This window comes from Budorcas taxicolor, chromosome 3, assembly GCF_023091745.1.
Source record: "Budorcas taxicolor isolate Tak-1 chromosome 3, Takin1.1, whole genome shotgun sequence".
In the NCBI taxonomy this organism is placed as follows: Eukaryota; Metazoa; Chordata; class Mammalia; order Artiodactyla; family Bovidae; genus Budorcas; species Budorcas taxicolor.
Window position 1 is genome coordinate 65,773,147 of NC_068912.1, and position 26,644 is coordinate 65,799,790.

The 26,644-nt window shown below is 37.1% G+C and overlaps 1 protein-coding gene across 1 annotated transcript in view; it reads right to left on the reverse strand.

Annotated features, from left to right (window-relative positions):
• Window positions 1-14,967, reverse strand: part of IFI44 (interferon induced protein 44) — a 29,285-nt gene extending 14,318 nt beyond the window's left edge. The window contains 7 exon segments of the mRNA XM_052638013.1: window positions 164-338; window positions 2,398-2,498; window positions 3,737-3,908; window positions 10,412-10,558; window positions 10,711-10,906; window positions 11,837-11,873; window positions 14,526-14,967. Coding sequence (XP_052493973.1) covers window positions 164-338; window positions 2,398-2,498; window positions 3,737-3,908; window positions 10,412-10,558; window positions 10,711-10,906; window positions 11,837-11,873; window positions 14,526-14,967 — 1,270 coding nt within the window.
• Between the last annotated feature and the right edge of the window lie 11,677 nt (window positions 14,968-26,644).

Consider the following 26,644-nt stretch of genomic DNA (forward strand, 5'->3'; position numbering starts at 1 on the left):
AAGGATACTGCTTGGTCTGTTAAGACAGAGGTGAATCATTTCAAGTTTTCATTTTAAAACAAGACAAGAAGGGGAAGAAATAGTGTAGGTCCAGCATACACCCAAACTGGAAGTAGCCACATAGTGGACACCTTGAAGCTTTCACACCATCAAACACATCTACCTGTTTTCTCAAGAGGCAAATTCTCTAAGAAGTCATCTGCAGCCCACAGCATCTCTTTCAGTGCAGAGAGGATCAGGACATCTATGACAGGCTCCAGTTCCCACTCTGAGGTATAATTACTAACCACAAAGATGTCAGAAAGAGCGAATCCAAGTTTTCTGTGAACTGCCTCTAGCTGCAATAGAGAATGCAAAGCCCAGAAATCTTAAAACAGTGCAAAATACAATTTTATGTCAATATAAATTATGAAAGTACGAACATAAAGTAAGAACTTGGCAATGCTTTGGCTGTTGGAGAATGTAGAGACAGAGATCTGGCCCCATAAAGGGGTTTCTTCAAGAACTTCACAAGTCAAGTTCTAATATCATTGCTAATTTTCACTTAGAATACACATAATAGACTCAATATGAATTAGAAGTGAAAGGTACCTAATAGTTTCATACAAACTACACTGAAATTCAAGCATTTTAACCCCTTATATTAAAATCTATCATTTCCTTTCATTTCTTTTTTAAATTTCTTTTCAATTTTTATTTGTTTGTTTTTGGCTGTGCTAGGTCTTTGCTGCTTTGCACAGACTTTCTCTAGTTGTAGCGAGTGGAGGTTAGCCTCTAGTTGAAATGTGCAGCCTTTTCATTGCAATGGCTTCTCTTGTTGCGGATCACAGGCACTAGGCACATGAGCTTCAGTAGTTGCAGCACGTGGGCTCAGCAGTTGCAGTGTGTGGGCTCTAGAGGGCGCAGGCTCCAGTAGTAGCAGCACTCAGGCTTAGGAGTTGCGGCACATGGGCTTGGTTGCTCCAGGACATGCGGGATCTTCCTGGACCAGGGATCAAACACGTGTTCCCTGCACTGGCAGGTGGATTCTAATCCACTGTAGCACCAGGGAAGTTCCCTTTCAGTTTCCTTTTAAAGGTTATTCTCAGGATAAGTCGGTTTTACTAGACTAATTTAATGTTATGCTTAATTCAAGCTTAGCCTAGTTTATTTGTGGAACCACACTTCCTGTGGCAATCCACTCCAGTACTCTTGCCTGGAAAATCCCATGGACAGAGGAGCCTGGTAGGCTACAGTCCATGGGGTCACAAAGAGTCGGACACGACTGAGCAACTTCACGTTCACGTTCACGTTCACACTTCCTAGGTTCAAAATAGGACTCTGTCACCTCCTAGCACCATCAGTAAACTAGCAATTGCTTTACTCTGTGTGCTTCTGTTTCCTTATCTATCAAATGTGGTGATGACAGTGCCCATCTCATAAAGTTGTTATGAAGTATTGAATAAGAAAATACATCACATATTTAGTGCTCAATGGCCTTCCCTGTTGGCTCAGTGGTAAAGAATCTGTCTATAAAGCAGGAGACCCGGATTCAATCCCTGGATTAGGAAGATCCCCTGAAGGGCATGGCAACCAACTCCAGTATTCTTGCCTGGAGAATCCCCATGGACAGAGGAGCCTAGCGGTCTACAGTCCATGGAGTTGCAGAGTCAGACATGACTGAAGCCACTAAGCAGCAGCAGTTCTCAACAAATATTAACTATCTTTATTTCCTCCCAACTACGGTTCCCACCTCCATGTTCCCTCGACTCCAATCTATTCTGCACATGGGTGGCAGATTTTTATTGGCTTAACTTTGGTCATACCATTGCTCTTTCAAAAAAATTGCTGTAATTCCATATAATGCACCTAATTAATAGAATCATCTCATGCAAATGTAACTTCCTCTCTCTATCACTCCAAGGATTCAGCCCTCCCCTAAACTAAACAGTGCCATGCTTCCCGTACACACTACCTTTTCCCTTATTGATGCATTTCTGTTTATCACACTCAATCATATCACATTCTTTAGTCAATTTCTTCTTATCCTACCACCTCCCCCAGTCTCTTTACCTCTTCCTACAAAATCATAAGCTTTTTAGTGCAGGGAAATTATTTTTGTTATCTGTGTATTTGATTGGAGACTCTCATATTTGCTTGATCATCAAGGTAATTGATATAAGTTGAATAGAACCTAACTGAATTAAATTGTAGTGAATGGAAATATCTGTGTCAGTGTAAAGATAAATATATATTTAATTTTTAAAAATTGGAAAATGAACCTGAGTTATCCCAAGCAATTGTTTTAATTCTTCTTAAACTCAATAAGTATTTGTTTTTATTTTTATACACAGTAATATGTGATTAGAGTGATATAATACCCCAGAAAATATGTTTACAAATGGCATCACCCATTACCTTAAGTTTCACAGGCACACATTTGTATATGTCTATGAGGTCACCTTTTGTAATCAGATCCAAGGTATCCACATGAGTGAGCAACACCACATGGACCACATCTATGCCAAAAAGATCCATATTATTTTCATTATTAAAGACAACACCAATATTTTTCATTTAATCAGCTATCAGTTGTGCAATACTCTATCTATGGAGCAATTTCAGAGACTTGAGAAGGTTCCGTATCCCCCACAAAAAATGTCCCCCTTAACTACTCATTCATACTTGGAATTCATCTAACAGAGGAAATATCCTTCATTGCCTCCTGGGGGAAAAAACAAGACTTCAAAAGAAACCACCTCTTGGAAGAGGTAACTAAAAAACACTATAGCATTATTGATTGATTTCACATCCTATCCAAACATTTGTGTTTTTATGGAGATTAGAGAAAACCGAAAGAACTGTAACACACAAGATGGGGGAAAAGACGCCTCAAGAAGGAGAAGGAATTTTAGCAATCACCTTCCTGCACACCACCCTTGAAAGCTTTTAAATTTCAGTGAGCAAGTAAATCAATCATTCTCTGCTTCTAACTTAATCAAAGTTGTGACAAATTGGCTCATCTGCAAACAGAATGGAAAACAGATCCTAGAAAAACCATTAAGGCACTCTAATTCCCTAATCCTATTTACCTTCTCCGAAGCCTTGATGCTACCTCTCCCTACTCAACATCTTACTTTCCTACATCTTTTTCTTACTGAAATGTTCTTTTCTACTTTCTAACCCTTTAAGAAACAAGGGAGAATTTAGGATTGTTGGTAAATAAACACATGCTAGAATGCCGAGGTAGCAGGCAGTGAGGATTATAGTAATCTCTTCATCTATATTGATTTGTTTAATCTTTGTAATAAATCTCTGAGGTAGGCTCTATGATTATACTACAATTTTATAGATCAGAAAATTGAGGCACAAAGTCACTCAGCTTGTGAATGATTAATTTGATGGAATCACACTGATTAGCCAGGGGAATATTCACCTATGAGGGCTTCCCAGGTGGCGCTAGTAGTAAAGAACCTGCCTGCCACTGAAGGAGACATAAGAGACGTGGGTTCAGCTCCTGGGTTGAGAAGATCCCCTGGAGGAGATGACAACCCACTCCAGTATTCTTGCCTGGAGAATCCCATGAACAGGGGAACTTGGTGGGCTACAGTCAATAGAGACTCCAGGAGTCAGACACAACTGAAGCCACTTAGCACACACACATTCACATATGCAATTTCTTAAGTTCTTCATCCTGTCCCCAAACCACCCAGCAATATAATCATTTGCCTTAGAAGTAAAGTGGAAAGAGACTCACCAGACTTAATCAACTCCCTTTGAATTTTTTTGATCTTTTCCACCATCTCATGGGAGAGCTCTCCAACAGAGTTGGCATTGAATACAAATGCCACACAATGGATTCTGTCCTTCAGCAATGGACAGCCTGAATGGTTACCAATGCCTTTTGGCCTTAGTTTCAAGGAATTAAACTGTAAAGTAAAGATAAAGCAACATATTAATTCAATGAATATTTATAAGCACACACTCTGCACCAAGCACAGTTAGAGTGACTGAAACTGAACAAAACAGGCATGTCTCTAACATTAAAGGGCTAACAATCTGGTAGGGAAGACAGTTGTTATGCAATTAGATGGCTGTCCTTTCATATGGTCAGGTAAAGCTTCTGTGAGGAAAGGTCATATATTCAGAAAGCTAAAATGTTGGGGGAGAGTTAGTCTGATAAGGGGAATAATGAGATGGTAGAAAGCATTCAAGACAGAAGAAGCAATGTGGATAAAGGTGGAAATGAAAGCATTCAGAAAGAAATCTGGTACCGGCAGAATACAAGGGGGAAAGTGATTAAAAATAGGATGTGTTTACTCTTGAACTAGCAATTCCTATGCTGGGAATCTGTCCCACATATATACTGGCAAAATACAAAGTGATATATATATATATATACACAAGGCTATTAACTTCAGGACTATTTGTAGTGGCAAAAATCTGATTCATCAGTGACATATAGTATTTTATCACCTCTCTGAGAAAGGAGAAACCACAAATAAACTACAAATTTTTATATGGGTACTTATAAGGAAAGAGGAGGAATGTATGTTATGAGTCAGAGAAGAGATGGATTCTTTGAGTACATCTTTTCTAGATTTGACCTTGTATAGATGATAAACATAAATATAAAACTAAATTTTAAAAGCTATCTTTAACTTTAAACAAATAAGCTTTTACATCCAGTGGGATCATAACCACACAGAGATAAATAATTTGACTCGAAAGCATAGTCATTTATATATTTCTGTTACATATTTCCTAAATTGAATATAAAAGTCTGCTAAAAGACTAAATTGTTTCCAGCTTTGATTGTATTTATATTATGTTGGTATTAAATATGATCATGATTAGACTGTTCATAGTAGTAATAGAAATTTTGCTCTGAGACCACAGTGAATATTATGTGCAATAAAGCAAATGAGTGGTAATATGATATTCTGCCACCTCTGATGCACTTGAGAATAGGGATTCTCTGCTTGGGAGAAATGTGATACAAATGTAAGATTGCTGTTCAGTGGCTAAGTCATATACTGCAGCACACCAGGCTTTCTTGTCCTTCACTATTTCCCCGAGTTTGCTCAAACTCATGTCCATTGAGTCAGTGATGCCATCCAACCATCTCATCCTCTGTCACCTCCCCTTCTCCTACCCTCAATTTTCCCAGTATCAGAGTCTTTTCCAATGAATAGGCCCTTCACATTAGATGGCCAAAGTTTTAGCACTTCAGCTTCAGTATCAGCCCTCCCAGTGAATATTCAGAATTAATTTCCTTTAGGATTATGTGAGATAGAAAAGATTAAGTAAAAATTCTCTAGCCCTGAATTTGAATGGAAATTTTCTTCATGAATTCATAATATATTTTATCATAAGTACATATATTATATATGTGTGTGTGTATGTGTGTGTGTATGTGTATATCTTAGCCCTGTCTACAGAAAAGGGCAAGAACCAGTGGCCAACTAAGAAGCAATCAACAGTTCTAACGACCCAAGCAAAGACTCCTTAGAGAAATCATTGATTTAAAATCTAGAACTGGAAATATATACAATGTGGTTTGAATATCTAGTATATCATAAATAAGAAATATAGAAGATTTTTCAGGTTTCTGTCAAAAAAAAAACCCACTCAGTATCCAAAATGTAGAGGCTTCCACTTGTCAAAAATGGTACATTTGGCATCAAAATGGAGAAAAACATAATAAATAGAAGCACATCAAGTATGTTCAATTCATGAGTTCATATGGATAATAAAATAATAAATGGTAATTGTTGGCAGATACAAAGAACTAACTTATTGTTTCAAAAGTTTGTAAAAAAGAGAATAAATGGAGCATGCATTTCTACCTTTCCTATATAAGCTCTACCACTAAATAATCTGGTAATAGAAGAGGGGAAGTTCCTCTTTCGTATGTGAAATGAAGGAGTGATAGAAAGAGAATACCACTGTTTTCACACTTCAGTAAAGGGTCTAGACATTGGACACTGATGAATATCTATATTAGAAAAATGAGAAAACCCAAAGTTGTATGCCTCTTCATGAAAGAACACAACACCACCTATGAAGTAGAAGCTGAATTTAAACATGCCCCAGGCATAGTTTTGGAATTTTTTCCATGGTTTTGGAAACCCACATCAATTGAAACAAACTGCAAAGTTCAGACCATAGGTTAGTCTAGAGAACAAACAACTAGATTTCTCAAAAAATTAATTTCAAAGAAGAATACCAGAAGATATAGAGGCAGAACATACAGACTAAAAGAGGCTGGAGAGACTTATTTGAATAATGTTTCTAAGAAACTGTTAAACAAAAAAGATACATGATAAAGAGAAACGGGTAATAGTTTGCCAATTAAGAACAAGTATAACTTTTAGATGTGATAAGCATGTTATGGCTATATTTAATAAAAGACACATATGTGCCATGAGTGTGTATATTATATATATATATATACATACATATATAAAAATTTGACGTTAAATATAAATTAAATATATATATTAATAATAAATTTTAAATAGATATATATATTCAAATAAAAGTGAAAATGTTAGCCTCTCAGTCATGTCCAACTCTTGGGAACCCCATGGACTGTAACCTGCTAGGCTCCTCTGTGCATGGAATTCTCCAGGCATGAATACTGGGAAGAGTAGCCATTCCCTCCTCCAGGAGGTCTTTCTCACCCAGAGATCAAACCTGGGTCTCCTGCATTGCAGGCAGATTCTTTACCATCTGAGCCACCAGGAAGACTAGAGATCTCGTCAAGAAAATTGGAGTGATCAAGGGAAAAATTCATGCAAGGATGGACGTGATAAAAGACAGAAATGGTAGTACCTAACAGAAGCAGAAGAGATTAAGAATATGTGGGAAGAGTTCACAGAAGAGCTCTACCAAAAAGGTCTTAATGACCCAGATAATCCGACAGTGTGGTCACTCACCTAGAGTCAGACATCCTGGAATGTGCAGTCAAGTAGGCCTTAGGGAACATTACTATGGACAAAGCTAGTGGAGGTGATGGAATTCCAGCTGTTATTTCAAATCCTAAAAGATGATGCTGCTAAAGTGCAACATTCAATATGTCAGCAAAATTGGAAAACTCAGCAGCGGCCACAGGACTGGAAAAGGTCAGTTTTCATTCCAATTCCAAAGAAAGGCAATGCCAAAAAATGTTCAGATTCCTGTACAGTTGCACTTATTTCACATGTTAGCAAGGTAATGCTCAAAATCCTTCAAGCTAGGCTTCAGCAGTAAGTGAACCAGATAAACAAGCTAGATTAGAAAAGGCAGAGGAACCAGGGATCAAATTGCCAACATTCATTAAATCATAGAGAAAGCAAGGGAATTCCAGAAAAAATATCTACTTCTGTGTCACTGATTATGCTAAAGCCTTTGACTGTGTGGATCACAGCAAACTGTGGAAAATTCTTAAAGAGATGGGAATACCAGACCACCTTACCTGTCTCCTGAGTAACCTGTATGCATGTCAGACATTGAACAACAGGCTGGTTCAAAATGGGGAAACAAGAACATAAAGGCTGTATATTGTCACCCTGCTTATTTAACTTCTATGCTAAGTATATTACACAAATGCCACACTAGATGAATCACAAAGATGGAATCAAAATTGCCAGGAGAAATATCAACAACCTCAGATATGCAGATGACAACACTCTAATGGCAGAAAGTAAAGAGGAACTAAAGAGCTTCTTGATGAGGATGAAAGAGGAGAGTGAAAAAGCTGGCTTAAAACTCAACATTCAAAAAACTAAGATCATGGCATTCGGTCCCATCACTTAATAACAAATAGAAGGGGGTGGGGAGGAATAGAAGCAGTTACATATTTTTCTTTCCTTTGGCTCCAGATCACTGTGGACAGTGACTGCAGCCATGAAATTAAGACACTTGCTTCTTATAAGGAAAACTATGACAAACCTAGACAGCATATTAAAAAGGAAAAACATTACTTTGTTGACAAAGATTCATATAGTCAAAGCCATGGTTTTTCCAGTAGTCATGTATGCATGTAAGAGTTGGACAATAAAAAAGGTGGAGTGCCGAAGAATTGATGCTTTTAAGTTGTGGTGCTGGAGAAGACTCCTGAGAGTGCCTTGGACTGCAAGAAGATCAAACCAGTCAATCCTAAAGGAAATAAATCCTGAATATTTATATGGAAGGACCAATGTTGAAGTTGAAGCTCCAATAATTTGGCTACCTGATGCAAAGAACTGATTCATTGGAAAAGATTCTGATGCTGGGAAAGATTGAGGGCAGGAGGAGATTGATGGGACAACAGAGGATGAGATGGTTGGATGGCATCACTGACTCGATGGACATGAGTCTGAGCAAACTCCAGGGGATAGTGAAGGACAAGGAAGCCTGGTGTGTTGCAATCCATGAGGTCCCAGAGGGTCAGACACAACTTATTAAATGAACAACAACAATAGCAACATATATTTAAAGGCATATTCATTTATGGGTGAAGTGTTATGATGTCTCATATATTCTTCCAAATAATACAGGAGAGAAGAATGTGGGTAGACATAGATGAATCAAGTTTGGCTATAAGTAAAAAATTTTGAAGCAATGTAAAGGAAAAATTTGTTAAATAGTTTTGTCCACTTTGACATAGGTTTAAAATTCTCTATAACAAATATTTCTTCTAAAGAACATTTTAAAATAAACTTAGCTACCTCTATAAGATAACCTGACACTAAAGAATGAAAGAATCTTGCATGAATTTAAAAATGAAGTATTTTCTGTTTCTGGATAAAAATACTGGATGTGCAAAGATGTATATCGACATGCAATATAAAGTTTTCACATCATCCCAATCAAAGCACCAACAACTCAAACATAGAAACAACAAAATAAGGCACAAACAAGTTCATTTGAAAAATTGTATGTACGAAATAGTCAAAAATCTGTGAGAAGTGAATAATGAATGATGTATCCAGTGAGTTATCAAGACACAATTTATTGCCATGGAAATTAAAACAATTAGACAATATAATAACAATATCACAATGGAATTGAAATATATATTAATAAGACAAACTATGGAATAAAAATTAATATGTATATTTAGAATGAAAAATACACAAAAACATTCAATGAAAGATGTTGGCACATTTGACTATTCATTTGGAACAAGATGAATTGATAATTAACTTAATTATATAAATGTTTATAAAAAGGAATACGAACTTTGTTTTTTTTTAAAGGCCAACTGAAGTAGTTCTTCTCTTTAATCTTTTCCTTTTTCTTGCCTGGAATATTGACAGTGCTTAGCATGATCATCTTGAGAACACAAAGATTAAAACCACATGTTTTAGTCATCCTGGCCTGCTGTCACAGGTTAGAGAGAAAAACTTCTATTTCTCATAGTTCTGGAAACTAGGAAATCCAAGATCAAAATGCTAGTAGATTTGGTGTGTGGCGAGAGCCACCTTCTTGCTGTGTCCTCATATGGCTTCTAGAGAGGTCATCTCTTGTGTTCTTTCTTGCTGCTGCTGCTGCTAAGTCACTTCAGTCGTGTCCAACTCTGTGTGACCCCACAGACAGCAGCCCACCAGCCTCCCCTGTCCCTGAGATTCTCCAGGCAAGAACACTGGAGTGGGTTGCCATTTCCTTCTCCAGCGTAGGAAAGTAAGAAGTGAAAGGGAAGTCGCTCAGTCATGCCCAACTCTTAGCCAAGGATACTAATTGCATTTATGAGGGCTTCACTGTCATGATCTAATCACCTCCAAAATTCTCTACCCTCAAACCTCAGCACATAATGGATTAAGCCTTCAACATATGAATGCTGGGTTGGGAGGGCAAACATTATGCCTTATGCTGAGGGATCTCAGAAACAAAAGTCAGAAGCACTCTTGAAATTAATAACCTGCCACACTGCCTACCTTCAGACTTCCTGTTACATAAGAAAAATCACCCATGTGAGTATATTTATGTAGTTAGATTTCTGTTTCACATAACCAAAAGCAAGTGAACATAAAATAGCATTCATTGTTATAACAGCTATGACAGAAGAGTCCTTTGGATGCTTTGTGTGCTAAGTCACTTCAGTTGTGTCTGACTCTTCATGACCATATGGACTGTATCCTCTGTCCATGGGATTCTCCAGGCAAGAATACTGGAGTGGGTTGCTATGCCCTTCTCCAATGAATCTTCCTGACCCACGGATAGAACCCAGGTCTCTTGAGTTTCCTGCATTAGCAGGTGAGTTCTTTACCATTAGCACCACCTGGGAGGCCCCTTGGATGTTTTAATTCTTTATAAAATAAAATATCAAAAAGCAGAAAAGGATCATGAACAAGTATAGTTTAACACAGTAAATCCCAGTGCACTAGAGTTTGATATTGTCAATTGTGAGCAAAAATAAACATTTTAAGTATCAATTATACATTCTCAATAATGAGCTAAGTCATACCTGGTATCTGTCAGGAAAATGGCCTTCTAAGATATAGGGTATGTCATCCACATCCAGGCCTTCTTTCTCACTCAGCCCCATTGAGTCACACAGAATAAATGGCAGAGTGTTGTTATCCTTCCCATCCTTAATGAAATATGTTCTGTACTGCAAAGGGAAAAAAGCAGCTTTAAGAACTCATTAAAAAAAAAAAAAAAAAAACACTGTAAATTGAAATGAACTCTATGTGTAATGAAATTGATCAGCAAAAGACATTTCAAACGAAGAAGCAAAAGCTGAGTGATCTAGCATGGACTCACCTTTTCAGATGTCCCAGTTGGATTAGAACCCACCAAAGCCTGGTTCGTTACATGGCCTCGGAAAATAGACCTCACTGAGTTGAAAAAGCTAGACTTCCCAGCTCCAACTGGACCCAGGAGCAGAATGCGAATTTTGTGAACCAGGCCTCCATATGGTACGTAACTTCTGATAGCACACAATAAGCTCTCCTTGAGCCTGTTTAGATAACACAAGTTTAAAAGTTGACTAAGGTTAAATCATAAGACCCTACCATAAATTTTCCTAGAATTCAGTCTCTTTTCTTCTGTGTGATTATTTATTTCTAACTAGCAATTTGTATAAAAAGACATGAAACTATCTTATCTCAAATCCTATTGTAAAAGAAGTAAAAGTAAAAATAACAGTTTTAACTAAAACCAATCAGACATAAAGGCTTTTGGACTTAAGTATATATAAATCTTGGAATAAACAGCAATTATGCTAAACAAGAAGATAAATTATCAATAATAGACTTCAAAAACCACAACACAATATGTGACTTTTGAAGTTTAGAGAAGTAGATGGTTTCTAACATGTTCTTGAAGTTCATCATAACTATTCCCGCCCTGCCAACCACCCCTGCCCTGAAATAGTTACAACTATAGCTCTAAGAATTCTAAGCAAAAATATAGACATTCAGCCAAATAATAATTTCCCTTTAAGTATATAAAAACATTAGAAATGCCTTTCATCCACTCAGTGCTCTTTTTGCTTTAATATTGAAATTATGAAATATTTTATGATTATAGTTTGTTCTTCATGACACACAATTTATATGCTATAATTTACACTACCAATTTTATTGACAGACAGTATAGTAGAATAGGGTTTTCCAGGTGGTGCTAGTGGTAAAGAACCCACCTGCCAATGCAGGAGACATAAGAGACACAGGTTCAACCCCTGAATCAGGAAGATCCTCTGGAGGAGGGCATGGCCAGCTCACTCCAGAATTCTTGCCTGGAGAATCCCATGGACAGAGGAGCCTGGTGGGCTGCAGTCCACGGGGTCGCAAAGAGTCGGACACGACTGAAGAGACTTAGAGGAAAGGAGAGTAGAATAATTCTCAGATAATGAACAGAATAATAGAAAGTTAAAACATGGACTTACACAGTAATTCCATTCATCCTCCTTTTGTCCAATAAATCTAGAGAAATAATCAAGGAATAATGAAGATTACAGGTTGTTGAATGATTGGAACTGAATGAATGTCAATGAAGTCACTAGAAAAAAATGCAAAAATGGCCTTTCTGCGGAACAGCACAGTATGGTAAAAAGCAAGTAGAAAATTACAGGAAATCTCCTTAATGTATTTCATTTGACGAGTCCAGAGCTGGTGGGCACTGCAAGATCTTTTCTCACCAAATTATTTAGCAATAGTGTGTGACCCACTCCAACACGAGAGATATGAGCTGGGGCCTCTCTGAATCAGAGTAGCAAGGCCTAGAGGCATAGACAGGCCAGGGAAAGACTCGAAATACTCCTAAAATGTCTTCTCCATAAATCCAATAGATCTGAAGGGGATAGTGTACAAAGACACACAAATAAAAAACTACAGGCACCAGATTTTCTCTAAAACCTACTATCAACTGTTGGGCCTCTTAGAACTTCCAATCCAATTGATTTTCTTCTTGGTGTAAAAAGGAATGTAGTACTTGTGCATAAACAATGAGTGCACAATAAAGGATTCAAGGGCAGACTTGCATCTTCACTGAACCAGTGAGACTCAGGCTCAGCATTCTTTTGTTTCTTGGAAAGGGTTACTCTTTTTTGGTGGATTTAAAACTGAAAGGATTAGATGTAGTGATGCTGGTAACTCTAAATAACAAAAGAATAATACATTTATAGATATAGCTAAATGCATGGTTATAAAGCAATATTCTTTAAATTACCAAAGGCAGAAATATTTAAGACTGTGTTCAATGACTACAATATAATAAAACTAGAAAAGAATGAGGGTAAACAAAGAGAAGGGCAACCTCTTAGGATTTCACAAATCACTTTTTAGATAGCTTTAACATCCAAAAGGAAATAAAAATCACAATTGTAAATGTATAGACTATAAGAATAGAAATACTTAATATCAACTTGGGATGTGTATATTTCATGAATAACAAGAAAGAAGGAAAGAAACAGAAAATAGAAACAAAAGAATAAAGGGGAACAAATCTTAGAAATATAAGAATATAACAAAAATTAAAAGGCAAATTTCCATAAATTGAAAAAGAATAAATTAATACAGTAATTAATGTAAAATATGAAATAAATTACTAACTAGTCTAATCAAAAAAAGCCAAATTCACAAAATGTCACACCACAAGTTGCATACCAGAATGGCTACAAATTGTAAAATCAGTAATAAAAGATTTGGGGAAAGTTTTAGAGAGACAGAAAGTCTCATACACTGCTTATGGTAATGAAAATGGGTATGACAATGTGGGAAAACTTTATCAGTATCTACTGAATATGCACATACCTGATGACCAATTTCATACTTATATTCTTCAAAAAAATTATATATATATACATGAACAAAAAGACATATACAAGAACATTTATAGCAATATTATTTGTACTAGGCCCAGACTGGAAAACCCAAATGGTCACCAAAAGTGACTTGATCTTCTTTACAGTGTGATGGAATCATTACAATGAATATTATAGGAAAATAAAAAGGAAAAAATTACTACTATATATAATATTGTGGATATATCATTAGGGAGGTAGAAGTTAAAACAACTGACCTAGGATACATTCACTCTCTTTACCAGGGAAAGAAAAAAAGTAACTAGGTCTAATTTTCTTATAAATATGCTAGTAGTCTTATCTCCTGGGAAATAAACTAGTGATATTTGCTACAAGGATGGTATTTTTCTCTTGAATATCTTTAACAGTATGTTCCTGGCTAAGAATTATGTGCTAAGTTACTTCAGTCATGTTAAATTCTTTGTGACCCCATGGACTATAGCCCGCCTGGCTTCTCTATCCATCGGAATACTGGAATGGGTTGCCATTTCCTTTTCCAGAGGATCTTCCTGACCTAGGAATCCAACCCAAGTCTCCTTCATCCCCTGTATTAGCAGGCAGATTCTTTATCACTGAGCCACCTGGAAGCCACTTCTAATTACAAATTGATATATTGACATGTAACTAGCTAAAGATTAAAAGGCAGCATAGTATTATTTTAGAGTCCGGAGCAGTATCTGGCCCATAAACAAGCATGTCTACAACACTTTTGTGGGTAGCACAGACAACTGAAGCTTTTGGAAGGTATCTATCCAAATGCAAATGTACATAGTTCTTAAACAGCAACTCCACTGTTGGGACGTTACCATAAAGAAGTATTTTTGTGTACTTATATGCATACAGATAATACAGGAGCATTGGTTGTAACAGTAAATATAAGAAACAATTTATGTCTTTAGTAGAACAATGGGCAAACTAACTTTGGTCTTTTGATGTGATTGATATAATAGGAGACTGCAGCAGAAAGCATCGAGTACCAGCCAAGAGAAGCTCAAGCTCTGGTTTCTTTCTAACAGTCTCACAATCTTCAAGTTTGCTTTCTGTTCTCTCTCTCTCACTGCCACAATATCTCCTCCTCCCTACCCCTTCCCCACACCCCAGAGAACTCTGAATATGCGACTTTTGATCATGTTTGTGTTGTAGAAAACAATTTGGGGCTAGTTTTCAGTCTGGACTTCCCGATGATAAGGACAAGTATAAAAAATTATTGTTCCTTACATGAATGGGTCAGCTAGAACCCTCCAAATGTGAAGGGTTATCCGGTTAAACCTACCTTCACATCGAAAAACTTCACAGTCCTGGAAGGAAATGTAATTTTGAAATAGTCCAAGTTTTTCCTTTGCATTTACACTAAAATACATGGTTTTTTCCTTTAGATGCATACTGACTTCAAGATTTCCACCAGGGTCTTTATCAAATGACATAAGTAGTTTAAATGGTCCTACTTTGCATTCTGTAGTTGTAGTCTCTTGAAAGACAAAAACAGTGATTAAATAGTTTCCTTCCCCATAGTTCTTGTGCATATATGCCACAACAATCCGATCTTTACTGTAAATCACTGTTAGAGTAGGTCCTTGTCTAGAGCATATCTGAAGCAAACTATTAGTAGAGAATCCATGGACACTGGCCTTATAGAGAAGGCTAAACTGCTTTTCTCCAAAGTAATTTTGCAGCTTTTTTTCTTGCATCCATGTCAAACGAGTTGCCACTGCCATACTTCTCAATCTGGTGGAAAATCAAATACATTTTCCATTAAGTATTGAAATTTTTGCACTGCCAAAACATTTGCATTAATGCTTCTTATTTACTTTGTGTTACAAATGAAATATGTAAACAGAGGGTGAATAAATAGCAAGAAAAGTCATTAGCTAGTTTTTCATTCTAAATGATTTCTTTTTTAATTAAAAAAAAAAAAAAAGACAACCGTTTGCAAGAGGCTAGGAAAAGTGGAAAGCCATTTACCTGTTTGGAGGATCTCTTCAAGGGCTGAAGCTGAGGGTAGCCGCTCTGTCTGACAGCTAGGCAGGCACAAAGTGAGACCAAAAACCTTCTCAGCAACCTTGAGGCGTTGGAGAAGCAGCGAAAAGGAAACTGAAACTTAGTGAGGTCCAGCCCAGTTGGCTCTGTGCTCACTTCCTCTAGTAAGTAAGCATAAAGGGATCCAGTTAATTTTAGATAGTAAAGTCAAATAAAAATTATATTAGAAAAATCAAGGAATTGAAGTCAGAAGGAAGAAAGCCTAATAGCTCACTACCTTTTTTAATGATTTAAAAAAAATTTTAAGGACAATTCAGTTTCTAAACATGGACCCACAAAAAAAGCAATGTCTATTCTACCTCCAGCATGCATCTCAAATATGTTCATTTCTCTTCATCTCTGCTATCAATATATTCTAAACCAACAAATGCAGATTATTTAAACAGTTTCCTAACTGGTCCCTCTACTTTTCTGTTTGCCACCTCTCCAATACTGTCTCTTCAACGGAACCAGTCATTTGTAAAATATTTACTGAATAATGTAAATTTCACACTAAAACCCCTTCTCTGATTCCACATTGCTGGGGGTCAGAAACTTGTGTCCTATAGGCGAAACACAACCTGCAGATTTGTTTCATAGGGACAACACAATTCCTTTTCCTTCTTCCATTGTTTTTTTTTTTTTTTTCCCCTTGGTGGGAATGGGGTGTAGGGGTAGATTTTAAGTTTGAATGTTTTTATATCATTCTATTTCCAATTGTCCTCATAAATCCACTAATCCTAGTTCTGAAAATCTGTAATTGTTTGCCTGGCCTAAAGAGGAATTCAAGTTTTTTATTCTATTTTAAAAAGCACTGTAAAATAAAAATATTTTAGGTAGCTTTTAGGTATTACTTACTTAGCTAAAAAAGTACCAGAAGCTATCATATACTTATTATTTATAAGGCACTATCCATGTTAACTCATTTATTCATTTCAATAATTTTGTGGGAAAAATACCAATCTTGCCTCCAGTTTTCAGATAAATAAACTATTGGAGTTCAATAACTTGCCAAAATTCACTCTGCTGCTAAATTTTAGAGCCAAGATTTGAACCATAACCTAAGTGAAAGCAGAGTGATAGGGGTTTCACAGGTATATACATTTGTCAAAACCAGTCAAATTATATACTTCCAACAGGTACAATTTTATGTATCTCAATTATATTTTATTATAGCTGCTAAAAATGTCAACAAGTTCCAAACAATATATTATCCTGTTTTCCTGTACAGTAAAAAAGTTTGAAATACAGTTAAACTGCCTGGCCACAGTTTAAGGGCAATGACATACATAAATACACTTAAATAATTCATTAACATGAAAATAAAAGTAAGAAAGATGCTCTTTTGCAAAAGCCATTAATTATCTGTTAACTCCAGGGTCTTTAGCTATGCAAGGCAAGCTTCCTATTTGTGTTGTGAACTGAGATTCTTTCATTCATTCTTTCTTTCAATATTTATCAGATACTTGCTATGTGCCTCCACTGTTTTGGAGGCTAAAGATATAGTAAACAAGACAAAGTTCCTGTCCTCATAAAACTATAGTCTTTAGAAGGCAGGCAATCAACACAAATGTTATCTAGAGAAAAAAGTTGTGAGGAAAATAAATGGGAATAAGAGAGAGAAGAATAACGAGAGGTGTCTGCCACTTAGCAGCAGTAAAGTAGGTATGGAAGAGATTAATGTCGATGATCACTCTAAAAAGAGAAAAAATATAGGGCAGCAAGAAGGCTATTGCAGTATCAGGCGAGAAGTGAAGATCATGTAGCCTAGTGTGATAGTGAGAGAAGCAATGAAAAGTGGTAAGAATCAGCATACATTTAAGGATGACAAAAAAGCGGTGAGAACTTATTGTAGGACTAGTTGTGATGGGAAGGGAGCAGGAATGGAGGACAGAGGAGAATTTACCCTTTGGAGAAAGGAGAATGGCCCTCATGGATTTTTGTCTTGAGACTGGATAAATGATGGAACCACTTGTTGAGATGTGTATACTGGAAGATTTCTTGAGGGGATATCATATATTCTGTTTTATACTGAAATCTGTAAGTGCATAATACAGCTAGTTGGGTTTATGAGATCAGAGACTAGGAAAGAGGACCAGGTTGAATATTGAATTTGAGAATCATCAGCATAAGTCTACATCTATATATCTGGAGAAGGAAATGGCAACCCACTCCAGTATTCTTGCCTGGGAAATCCCATGGACAGAGGACGTGGTGGGCCACTGTCCATGGGGTCTCAAAGAGTTGGACATGACATAATGATAAAACAATGACAGCAATATCTATATTTATCTATCTAGAAAGCTAAAAGTGACTTTAAATTAATGAGAGCAGTCCTATAGACCAAGACCTACCCCTGTCCCCAACATCTAAAGGTCATATTTATTAAAAGGGTCTATCCAAGAAGAATGTGTGACCAGAAAAGAGAAAAGCTGGAAGAGTAAGTTATACCAGGAACCACGTGAAGAATGAGAAAGTCACTGGCTGCATCAAATAGTGGAACACTTTCCTTCAGAGCCTCCTGCATCTAGATATCTGAAAAGACTCACTCTGTCTCTCAGGATCTGGGAATTTGAGGGATAGTCTCGTCTCACTGTGGCAGAGGCCGTTAGAGTAGTGGCAACTATCTCTTGTCAGGGAAAGGTTGGAAATTGTTAGAGAAGGTAGCTCTGCTGCAAATACAGAAGTGAATCTTCAGAGAAGCTGTCTCCACAGAGCTGAGTGAAGCTGTGGTCTATGCTAGCAACAGAGAGGAAGGCCTCCCGCCCTGGCCTCAGTGAATTGCTCAAGCAGTTCTATTTGGTAAGCAGTTCTATTTCCCTCTTTTCATGCTCAGTAGAGAGGACCTCTTGTCAAACTGGCCAGTCCTGAGGGTCCTGAGTTCTTAGTGCATCAGGGACCACTGTTTTATATGCTGTTGGTGATAAGGAAGACTTTAAAGCTTACTCCAGCAAAAAAACATGGGAAGGTTTCTGAAAAGCTGTGATGGGAGGAGCAGCCTCAAGCGGAGATTATTTGATAAAATAAAAGGCTTTCAGAGATTAGTGAGGGTTAAATGCAGTGTCACCATGATCTGAACTTCTCCTATGTTCAGGTTCCACTGTTCCCTGACAGGCTCTAAGAGCAGAAGATCCTCTCTCCTTCCATTTTGAAGACTGCCTTAAGAACTCAGACTGGAGCGAAGTGGTCTAATATCACCTGGAAGATGGTTGTCAGCTCAATTAGAAAGATGAGAATCTTAAGGTAATACTTGACACATTCCTTGTATGATCAACAAAACCAAAATAAATAAAGCTTAGCTCTGTAAAAATAAAGAAAACAAGACATGGAGATGGCAGAAGAAATCATTTGGTAGTCAGCACTAACCTCACATTCTTTTGAAAGATGCTGTAGAACTGGCATTTATCAAGATGCAGTTTCAGACCTGCCCTCCTACCCACCCCATGCACACACATTATTGGTGTTCAGTTGCCCAGTCATGTCCGACTCTTTGCAACCCCATGAATTGCAGCTCACCAGGCCTCCACATCCCTCACCATCTCCCAGAGTTTGCCAAGTTCATGTTCATTGAACCAGTGATGCTGTCCAACCATTTCAACCTCGGATGCCCTCTTCTCCTTCTGCCCTCAATCTTTCCCAGCATCAGAGATTTTTCCAATGAGTAGTCTATTCACATCAGATGGTCAAAATACTGGAGCTTCAGCTTCAGCATCAGTCTTTCTAGTGAATATTCAGGGTTGATCTCCTTTAAGATTGACTGATTTGATCTCCTTGCTGTCCAAGGGACTCTGAGAAGTCTCCAGCACCACAGTTTGAAGGCATCAATTCTTAGGCATTCTGTATTCTTTATACACACATACAATAACCCAATAACTTAGACAGCCCTTACTCACAAATTATGTCATTTAAATGAATCAACGCCTTCAAAAAGTTGATATTCTCAGCTTTCCTTTCCTTGAGACTTTAAAAAAACTTATTAATACATGCTCAATATGAGCTCAGAGTTGGGATAGATCCCACCCAAAAGCCTGTGTTGGTGTCCCCTCTATCCCCCCCACCTTGCATACTCCCACCGGTCCTTTTAGCAATAAGGATCAACCCTATATGTTTGGAGTATTTTGAGTGTCTCAAGTCTTTATAAAAAGCTATGCTCCAACTGTTCAGACAGCCTCAGACAGCCTGAGCCTCAGCCTCACATTTTAGAACAGAAATGTGTCCTTCCATTGGATAATCTACAGATAATTAGATTACCTGTAGGTTACATTATTATAATCAAGCCATTATTAATGAAAGGCTCACAGGCCACATTGACAAGATTGTCAGATACAGTTTCTTCTTTACCATGTAAAGTGTGGGACTTCTTCAAATGGGAATGAAGACTTTGGACACATTGCCCTGGCTTCTAGTCAGTGTCTTAACTTTCACATGGTACTGAGAATTTCCCCCTTTGCTAATGAAACCCTTCCTCTGGTTCTCTTCGATTCTATTTCTCTTGATTTTTCTACAAGTGTTATGGCCAATGTCTCTTCCCTCTTTCTTCCCAGGATCGGTGACTACCTTGTAGTTTCTACATAACTGAGTCCCTCTATTACCTTTTTAGTACATAGCAATTCCATAAATTCTGTGTTCACATCCTTTCATTGCCTGGACTCCCAATAGTCTATATGGAAGTTTAAAAAACTCAGATCACTGTTTCAGGTTTGTTTGGGGTTTTTTTTTAACCCCTGTTCTAAATAATCTTAATTCTTAAGAGGAAAATGGACATGACTCTGGGAAATAAGGGATGAAATATACACAGGAAAGTCAAATAACTATATATATAGTTATTTTAAGAGTTTATTCTAGCTGCATGTGCAACCCATTTGAAATATCTGAAGTCCTACCATGTAGATGAGTTATTTTTTCTCCCTGGACTGGTCAGTCATGGGGACTTGACAATTCTCCCTCTATAAATCTACACTGAGAATAGAACCACTGATTGCCTATCAGGCAGAACAAGGTCTGATACACTCAAAATAACATACCTGTATTTTTATCTTATTAATGGTAAGCTTATTGAAATTATAGTGATCCATTCACATTTGAATTGCTTCTACAACATAACACCAAAATAGAACACAAATGTGCTCAAAAACTTAACTATGTGTGGTTTTCTTTGCATTTTTTATCAATATCAGACTGGCATTCTCATGAAATACTCCAAATAAATAAATCGTTTAAAAAAATTATAATGATTTACCCACCTCTGTTGAGCTCAGCTTGTCAGTCTTTTCCCTGCCTCTTGTGAGTTCCTGCCATCTGTACTTACAGTTTTGCTTACACCAACATTTCTTCCCTGGGGCCTGGAATAGCTTGAATCTATCCTTGTGAGGGGTGTGCAGCTAGATATTGACTATTATCCTAACTATTATCTGACTGACCCCAGTGTCCTGCGTTTTCTCCAGCACCAGAAAAAATTTTTGCAGTGGTTTGGTAGGCTTGATTCCATCTTGCTTAGACTGAAGGCAAGAATCAGATGTATTTAATCTACTCTCCTCAATAAATTAGTACAGACATTCATCACTTTAAACATGGAATTTGGGGACATCCAAATTCTCACAGCTTTAGGAATGCCTTAAGACTTTGATCAAGCTTCCCTTGTGGCTCAGGAGGTAAAGAATCTGCTGCAAAGCAGGAGACACAGGTTCAATCCCTGGTCAGGAAGATCCACTGGAGAAGGGAATGGCTACCCACTCCAGTATTCTTGCCTGGAGAACTCCATGGACAAAGGGGCCTGGTGGGCTATAGTTCATGAGTCTCAAAGAGTCAGACTCAACTGAACAACTAACACAAAGACTTTGATCAGCCTTGCTATCAAGTGGCCACTTTAGCATCAGATGGAGTTATGTCCCTACAAGATGATTAATCATCAGGTGGTATCTGAATCATCTGAGGCTTACGTGAGTCCCCGTCAGTTTTACCAAATTAGTTATTAGCCTCCCTTTTTTATGAAGAAGCAACATGATAATCTTTTAATATTAGGTTTCTTTTTTTTGTTATTTTGTTTTGTTTTTAAATTTTTATTTTTACTTTATTTTACTTTACAATACTGTATTGGTTTTGCCATACATTGACATGAATCCACCATGGGTGTACATGCGATCCCAAACATGAACCCCCCTCCCACCTCCCTCCCCACAACATCCCTCTGGGTCATCCTCGTGCACCAGCTGCAGCATGCTGTGTCCTGCATCGGACATAGACTGATGATTCAATTCTTACATGATAGTATACATGTTTCAATGCCATTCTCTCAAATCATCCCACCCTCTCCCTCTCCCTCTGAGTCCAAAAGTCCGTCATACACATCTGTGTCTTCTTTGCTGTCTTGCATACAGGGTCATCATTGCCATCTTTCTAAATTCCATATATATGTGTTAGTATACTGTATTGGTGTTTTTCTTTCTGGCTTACTTCACTCTGTATAATCGGCTCCAGTTTCATCCATCTCATCAGAAATGATTCAAATGTATTTTTTTTAATGGCTGAGTAATACTCCATTGTGTATATGTATCACAGCTTTCTTATCCATTCATCTGCTGATGGACATCTAGATTGTTTCCATGTCCTGGCTATTATAAACAGTGCTGCGATGAACATTGGGGTACATGTGTCTCTTTCAATTCTGGTTTCCTCGGTGTGTATGCCCAGCAGTGGGATTGCTGGGTCATATGGCAGTTCAATTTGCAATTTGTTAAGGAATCTCCACACTGTTTTGCATAGTGGTTGTACTAGTTTGCATTCCCACCAACAGTGTAGGAGGGTTCCCTTTTCTCCACACCCTCTCCAGCATTTATTGCTTGCAGATTTTTGGATCGCAGCCATTCTGACTGGTGTGAAGTGGTACCTCATTGTGGTTTTGATTTGCATTTCTCTGATAATGAGTGATGTTGAGCATCTTTTCATGTGTTTGTTAGCCATCCGTATGTCTTCTTTGGAGAAATGTCTATTTAGTTCTTTGGCCCATTTTTTGATTGGGTCGTTTATTTTCCTGGAATTGAGTTGCATAAGTTGCTTGTATGTTTTTGAGGTTAGTTGTCAGTTGTTTCATTTGCTATTATTTTCTCCCATTCAGAAGGCTGTCTTTTCACCTTGCTTATATTTTCCTTTGTTGTGCAGAAGCTTTTAATTTTAATTAGATCCCATTTGTTTATTTTTGCTTTTATTTCCAATATTCTGGGAGGTGGATCATAGAGGATCCTGCTGTAATTTATGTCGGAGAGTGTTTTGCCTATGTTCTCTTCTAGGAGTTTTATAGTTTCTGGTCTTACATTTAGATCTTTAATCCATTTTGAGTTTATTTTTGTGTGTGGTGTTAGAAAGTGATCTAGTTTCATTCTTTCACAAATGGTTGACCAGTTTTCCCAGCACCACTTGTTAAACAGATTGTCTTTACTCCATTGTATATTCTTGCCTCCTTTGTCAAAGATAAGTTGTCCATATGTGTGTGGATTTATCTCTGGGCTTTCTATTTTGTCCCATTGATCTATATTTCTGTCTTTGTGCCAGTACCATACTGTCTTCATGACTGTGGCTTTGTAGTAGAGCCTGAAGTCAGGCAAGTTGATTCCTCCAGTTCCATTCTTCTTTCTCAAGATTGCTTTGGCTATTCGAGGTTTTTTGTATTTCCATACAAATCTTGAAATTATATGTTCTAGTTTTGTGAAAAATATGGCTGGTAGCTTGATAGGGATTGCATTGAATTTGTAAATTGCTTTGGGTAGTATACTCATTTTCACTATATTGATTCTTCCGATCCATGAACATGGTATATTTCTCCATCTATTACTGTCCTCTTTGATTTCTTTCATCAGTGTTTTCTATATATAGGTCTTTAGTTTCTTTAGGTAGATATATTCCTAAGTATTTTATTCTTTTCGTTGCTATGGTGAATGGAATTTTTTCCTTAATTTCTTTTTCTACTTTCTCATTATTAGTGTATAGGAATGCAAGGGATTTCTGAGTGTTGATTTTATATCCTGCAACCTTACTATATTCATTGATTAGCTCTAGTAATTTTCTGATGGAGTCTTTAGGGTTTTCTATGTAGAGGATCATGTCACCTGCAAACAGTGAGAGTTTTACTTCTTCTTTTCCAATTTGGATTCCTTTTATTTCTTTTTCTGCTCTGATTGCTGTGGCCAAAACTTCCAGAACTATGTTGAATAGTAGCAGTGAAAGTGGGCACCCATGTCTTGTTCCTGACTTTAAGGGAAATGCTTTCAATTTTTCACCATTGAGGGTGTTTGCTGTGGGTTTGTCATATATAGCTTTTATTATGTTGAGGTATGTTCCTTCTATTCCTGCTTTCTCAAGAGTTTTTATCACAAATGGATGTTGAATTTTGTCAAAGACCTTCTCTGCATCTATTGAGATAATCATATGGCTTTTATTTTTCAATTTTTTAATGTGGTGAATTACATTGATTGATTTGTGGATATTGAAGAATCCTTGCATCCCTGGGATAAAGCCCACTTGGTCATGGTGTATGATCTTTTTAATGTGTTGTTGGATTCTGATTGCTAGAATTTTATTGAGGATTTTTGCATCTATGTTCATCAGTGATATTGGCCTGTAGTTTTCTTTTTTTGTAGTATCTTTGTCAGGTTTTGGTATTAGGGTGATGGTGGCCTCGTAGAATGAGTTTGGAAGTTTACCTTCCTCTGCAATTTTCTGGAAGAGTTTGAGTAGGATAGGTATTAGTTCGTCTCTAAATTTTTGGTAGAATTCAGCTGTGAAGCCATCTGGACCTGGGCTTTTGTTTGCTGGAAGATTTCTGATTACAGTTTCAATTTCCATGCTTGTGATGGGTCTGTTAAGATTTTCTATTTCTTCCTGGTTCAGTTTTGGAAAACTGTACTTTTCTAAGAATTTGTCCATTTCTTCCACGTTGTCCATTTTATTGGCATATAATTGCTGATAGTAGTCTCTTATGATCCTTCGTATTTCTGTGTTGTCTGTTGTGATCTCTCCATGTTCATTTCTAATTTTATTGATTTGATTTTTCTCTCTTTGCTTCTTGATGAGTCTGGCTAATGGTTTGTCAATTTTATTTATCCTTTCAAAGAACCAGCTTTTGGCTTTGTTGATTTTTGCTACGGTCTCTTTTGTTTCTTCTGCATTTATTTCTGCCTTAATTTTTAAGATTTCTTTCCTTCTATTAACTCTGGGGTTCTCCAATTCTTCCTTTTCTAGTTGCTTTAGGTGTAGAGTTAGGTTATTTATTTGACTTTTTTCTTGTTTCTTGAGGTATGCCTGTATTGCTATGAACTTTCCTCTTAGTACTGCTTTTATAGTGTCCCACAGGTTTTGAGTGGTTGTGTTTTCATTTTCATTAGTTTCTATGCATATTTTGATTTCTTTTTTGATTTCTTCTGTGATTTGTTGGTTATTCAGAAGTGTGTTGTTCAACCTCCATATGTTGGAATTTTTAATAGTTTTTCTTCTGTAATCGAGATCTAATCTTAATGCATTATGATCAGAAAAGATGGTTGGAATGATTTCAATTTTTTTATATTTATCAAGGTTAGATTTATGGCCCAGGATGTGATCAATCCTGGAAAAGGTTCCATGAGCACTTGAGAAAAAGATGAAATTCATTGTTTTGGGGTGAAATGTCCTATAGATATCAATTAGGTCTAACTGGTCTAATGTATCATTTAAAGTTTGCATTTCTTTGTTAATTTTCTGTTTAGTTGATCTGTCCATAGGTGTGAGTGGGGTATTAAAGTCTCCCACTATTATTGTGTTATTGTTGATTTCCCCTTTCATACTTGTTAGCATTTGCCTTACATATAGCGGTGCTCCAATATTGGGTGCATATATATTTATAATTGTTATATCTTCTTCTTGGATTGATCCTTTGATCATTATGTAGTGGCCTTCTTTGTCTCTTTTCACAGCCTTTGTTTTAAAGTCTATTTTACCAGATATGAGTATTGCCACTCCTGCTTTCTTTTGGTCTCTATTTGCATGGTATATCTTTTTCCAGCCCTTCACTTTCAGTCTGTATGCGTCCCTTGTTTTGAGGTGGGTCTCTTGTAAGCAGCATATAGAGGGGTCTTGTTTTTGTATCCATTCGGCCAGTCTTTGCCTTTTGGTTGGGGCATTCAACCCATTTACGTTTAAGGTAATTATTGATAAGTATGATCTTGTTACCATTTACTTTATTGTTTTGGGTTTGGGTTTATACACCCTTTTTGTGTTTCCTGTCTAGAGAATATCTTTTAGAATTTGTTGGAGAGCTGGTTTGGTGGCGCTGAATTCTCTCAGCTTTTGCTTGTCTGTAAAGCTTTTGATTTCTCCTTCGTATTTGAATGAGATCCTTGCTGGGTACAGTAATCTGGGCTGTAGGTTATTGTCTTTCATCACTTTAAGTATGTCTTGCCATTCCCTCCTGGCCTGAAGAGTTTCTATTGAAAGGTCAGCTGTTATCCTTATGGGAATCCCCTTGTGTGTTATTTGTTGTTTTTCCCTTGCTGCTTTTAATATTTGTTCTTTGTGTTTGATCTTTGTTAATTTGATTAATATGTTTCTTGGGGTGTTTCACCTTGGGTTTATCCTATTTGGAACTCTCTGTGTTTCTTGGACTTGGGTGATTATTTCCTTCCCCATTTTAGGGAAGTTTTCAACTATTATCTCCTCAAGGATTTTCTCATGGTCTTTCTTTTTGTCTTCTTCTTCTGGGACTCCTATAATTCAAATGTTGGAATGTTTCATGTTGTCCTGAAGGTCTCTGAGATTGTCCTCATTTCTTTTAATTCGTTTTTCTTTTTTCCTCTCTGATTCATTTATGTCTACCATTCTATCTTCTATTTCACTAATCCTATCTTCTGCCTCCGTTATTCTACTATTTGTTGCCTCCAGAGTGTTTCTGATCTCATTTATTGCATTATTCATTATATATTGACTCTTTTTTATTTCTTCTAGGTTCTTGTTAAACCTTTCTTGCATCTTTTCAATCCTTGTCTCTAGGCTATTTATCTGTGATTCCATTTTGATTTCAAGATTTTGGATAATTTTCACTATCAATATTCGGAATTCTTTCTCAGGTAGATTCCCTATCTCTTCCTCTTTTGTTTGGTTTGGTGGGCATTTCTCCTGTTCCTTAACCTGCTGAGTATTCCTCTCTCTCTTCATCTTGGTTATATTGCTGCGTTTGGGGTGGCCTTTTAATATTCTGGTAATTTGTGGAGTTTTCTTTATTATGGAGCTTCATCACTGTGGGTGGGGTTGTATCAGTGGCTTGTCAAGGTTTTCTGGTTAGGGAGGCTTGTGTTGGAGTTCTGGTGGGTGGAGCTGGGTTTCTTCTCTCTGGAGTACAGTGGAGTGACCAGT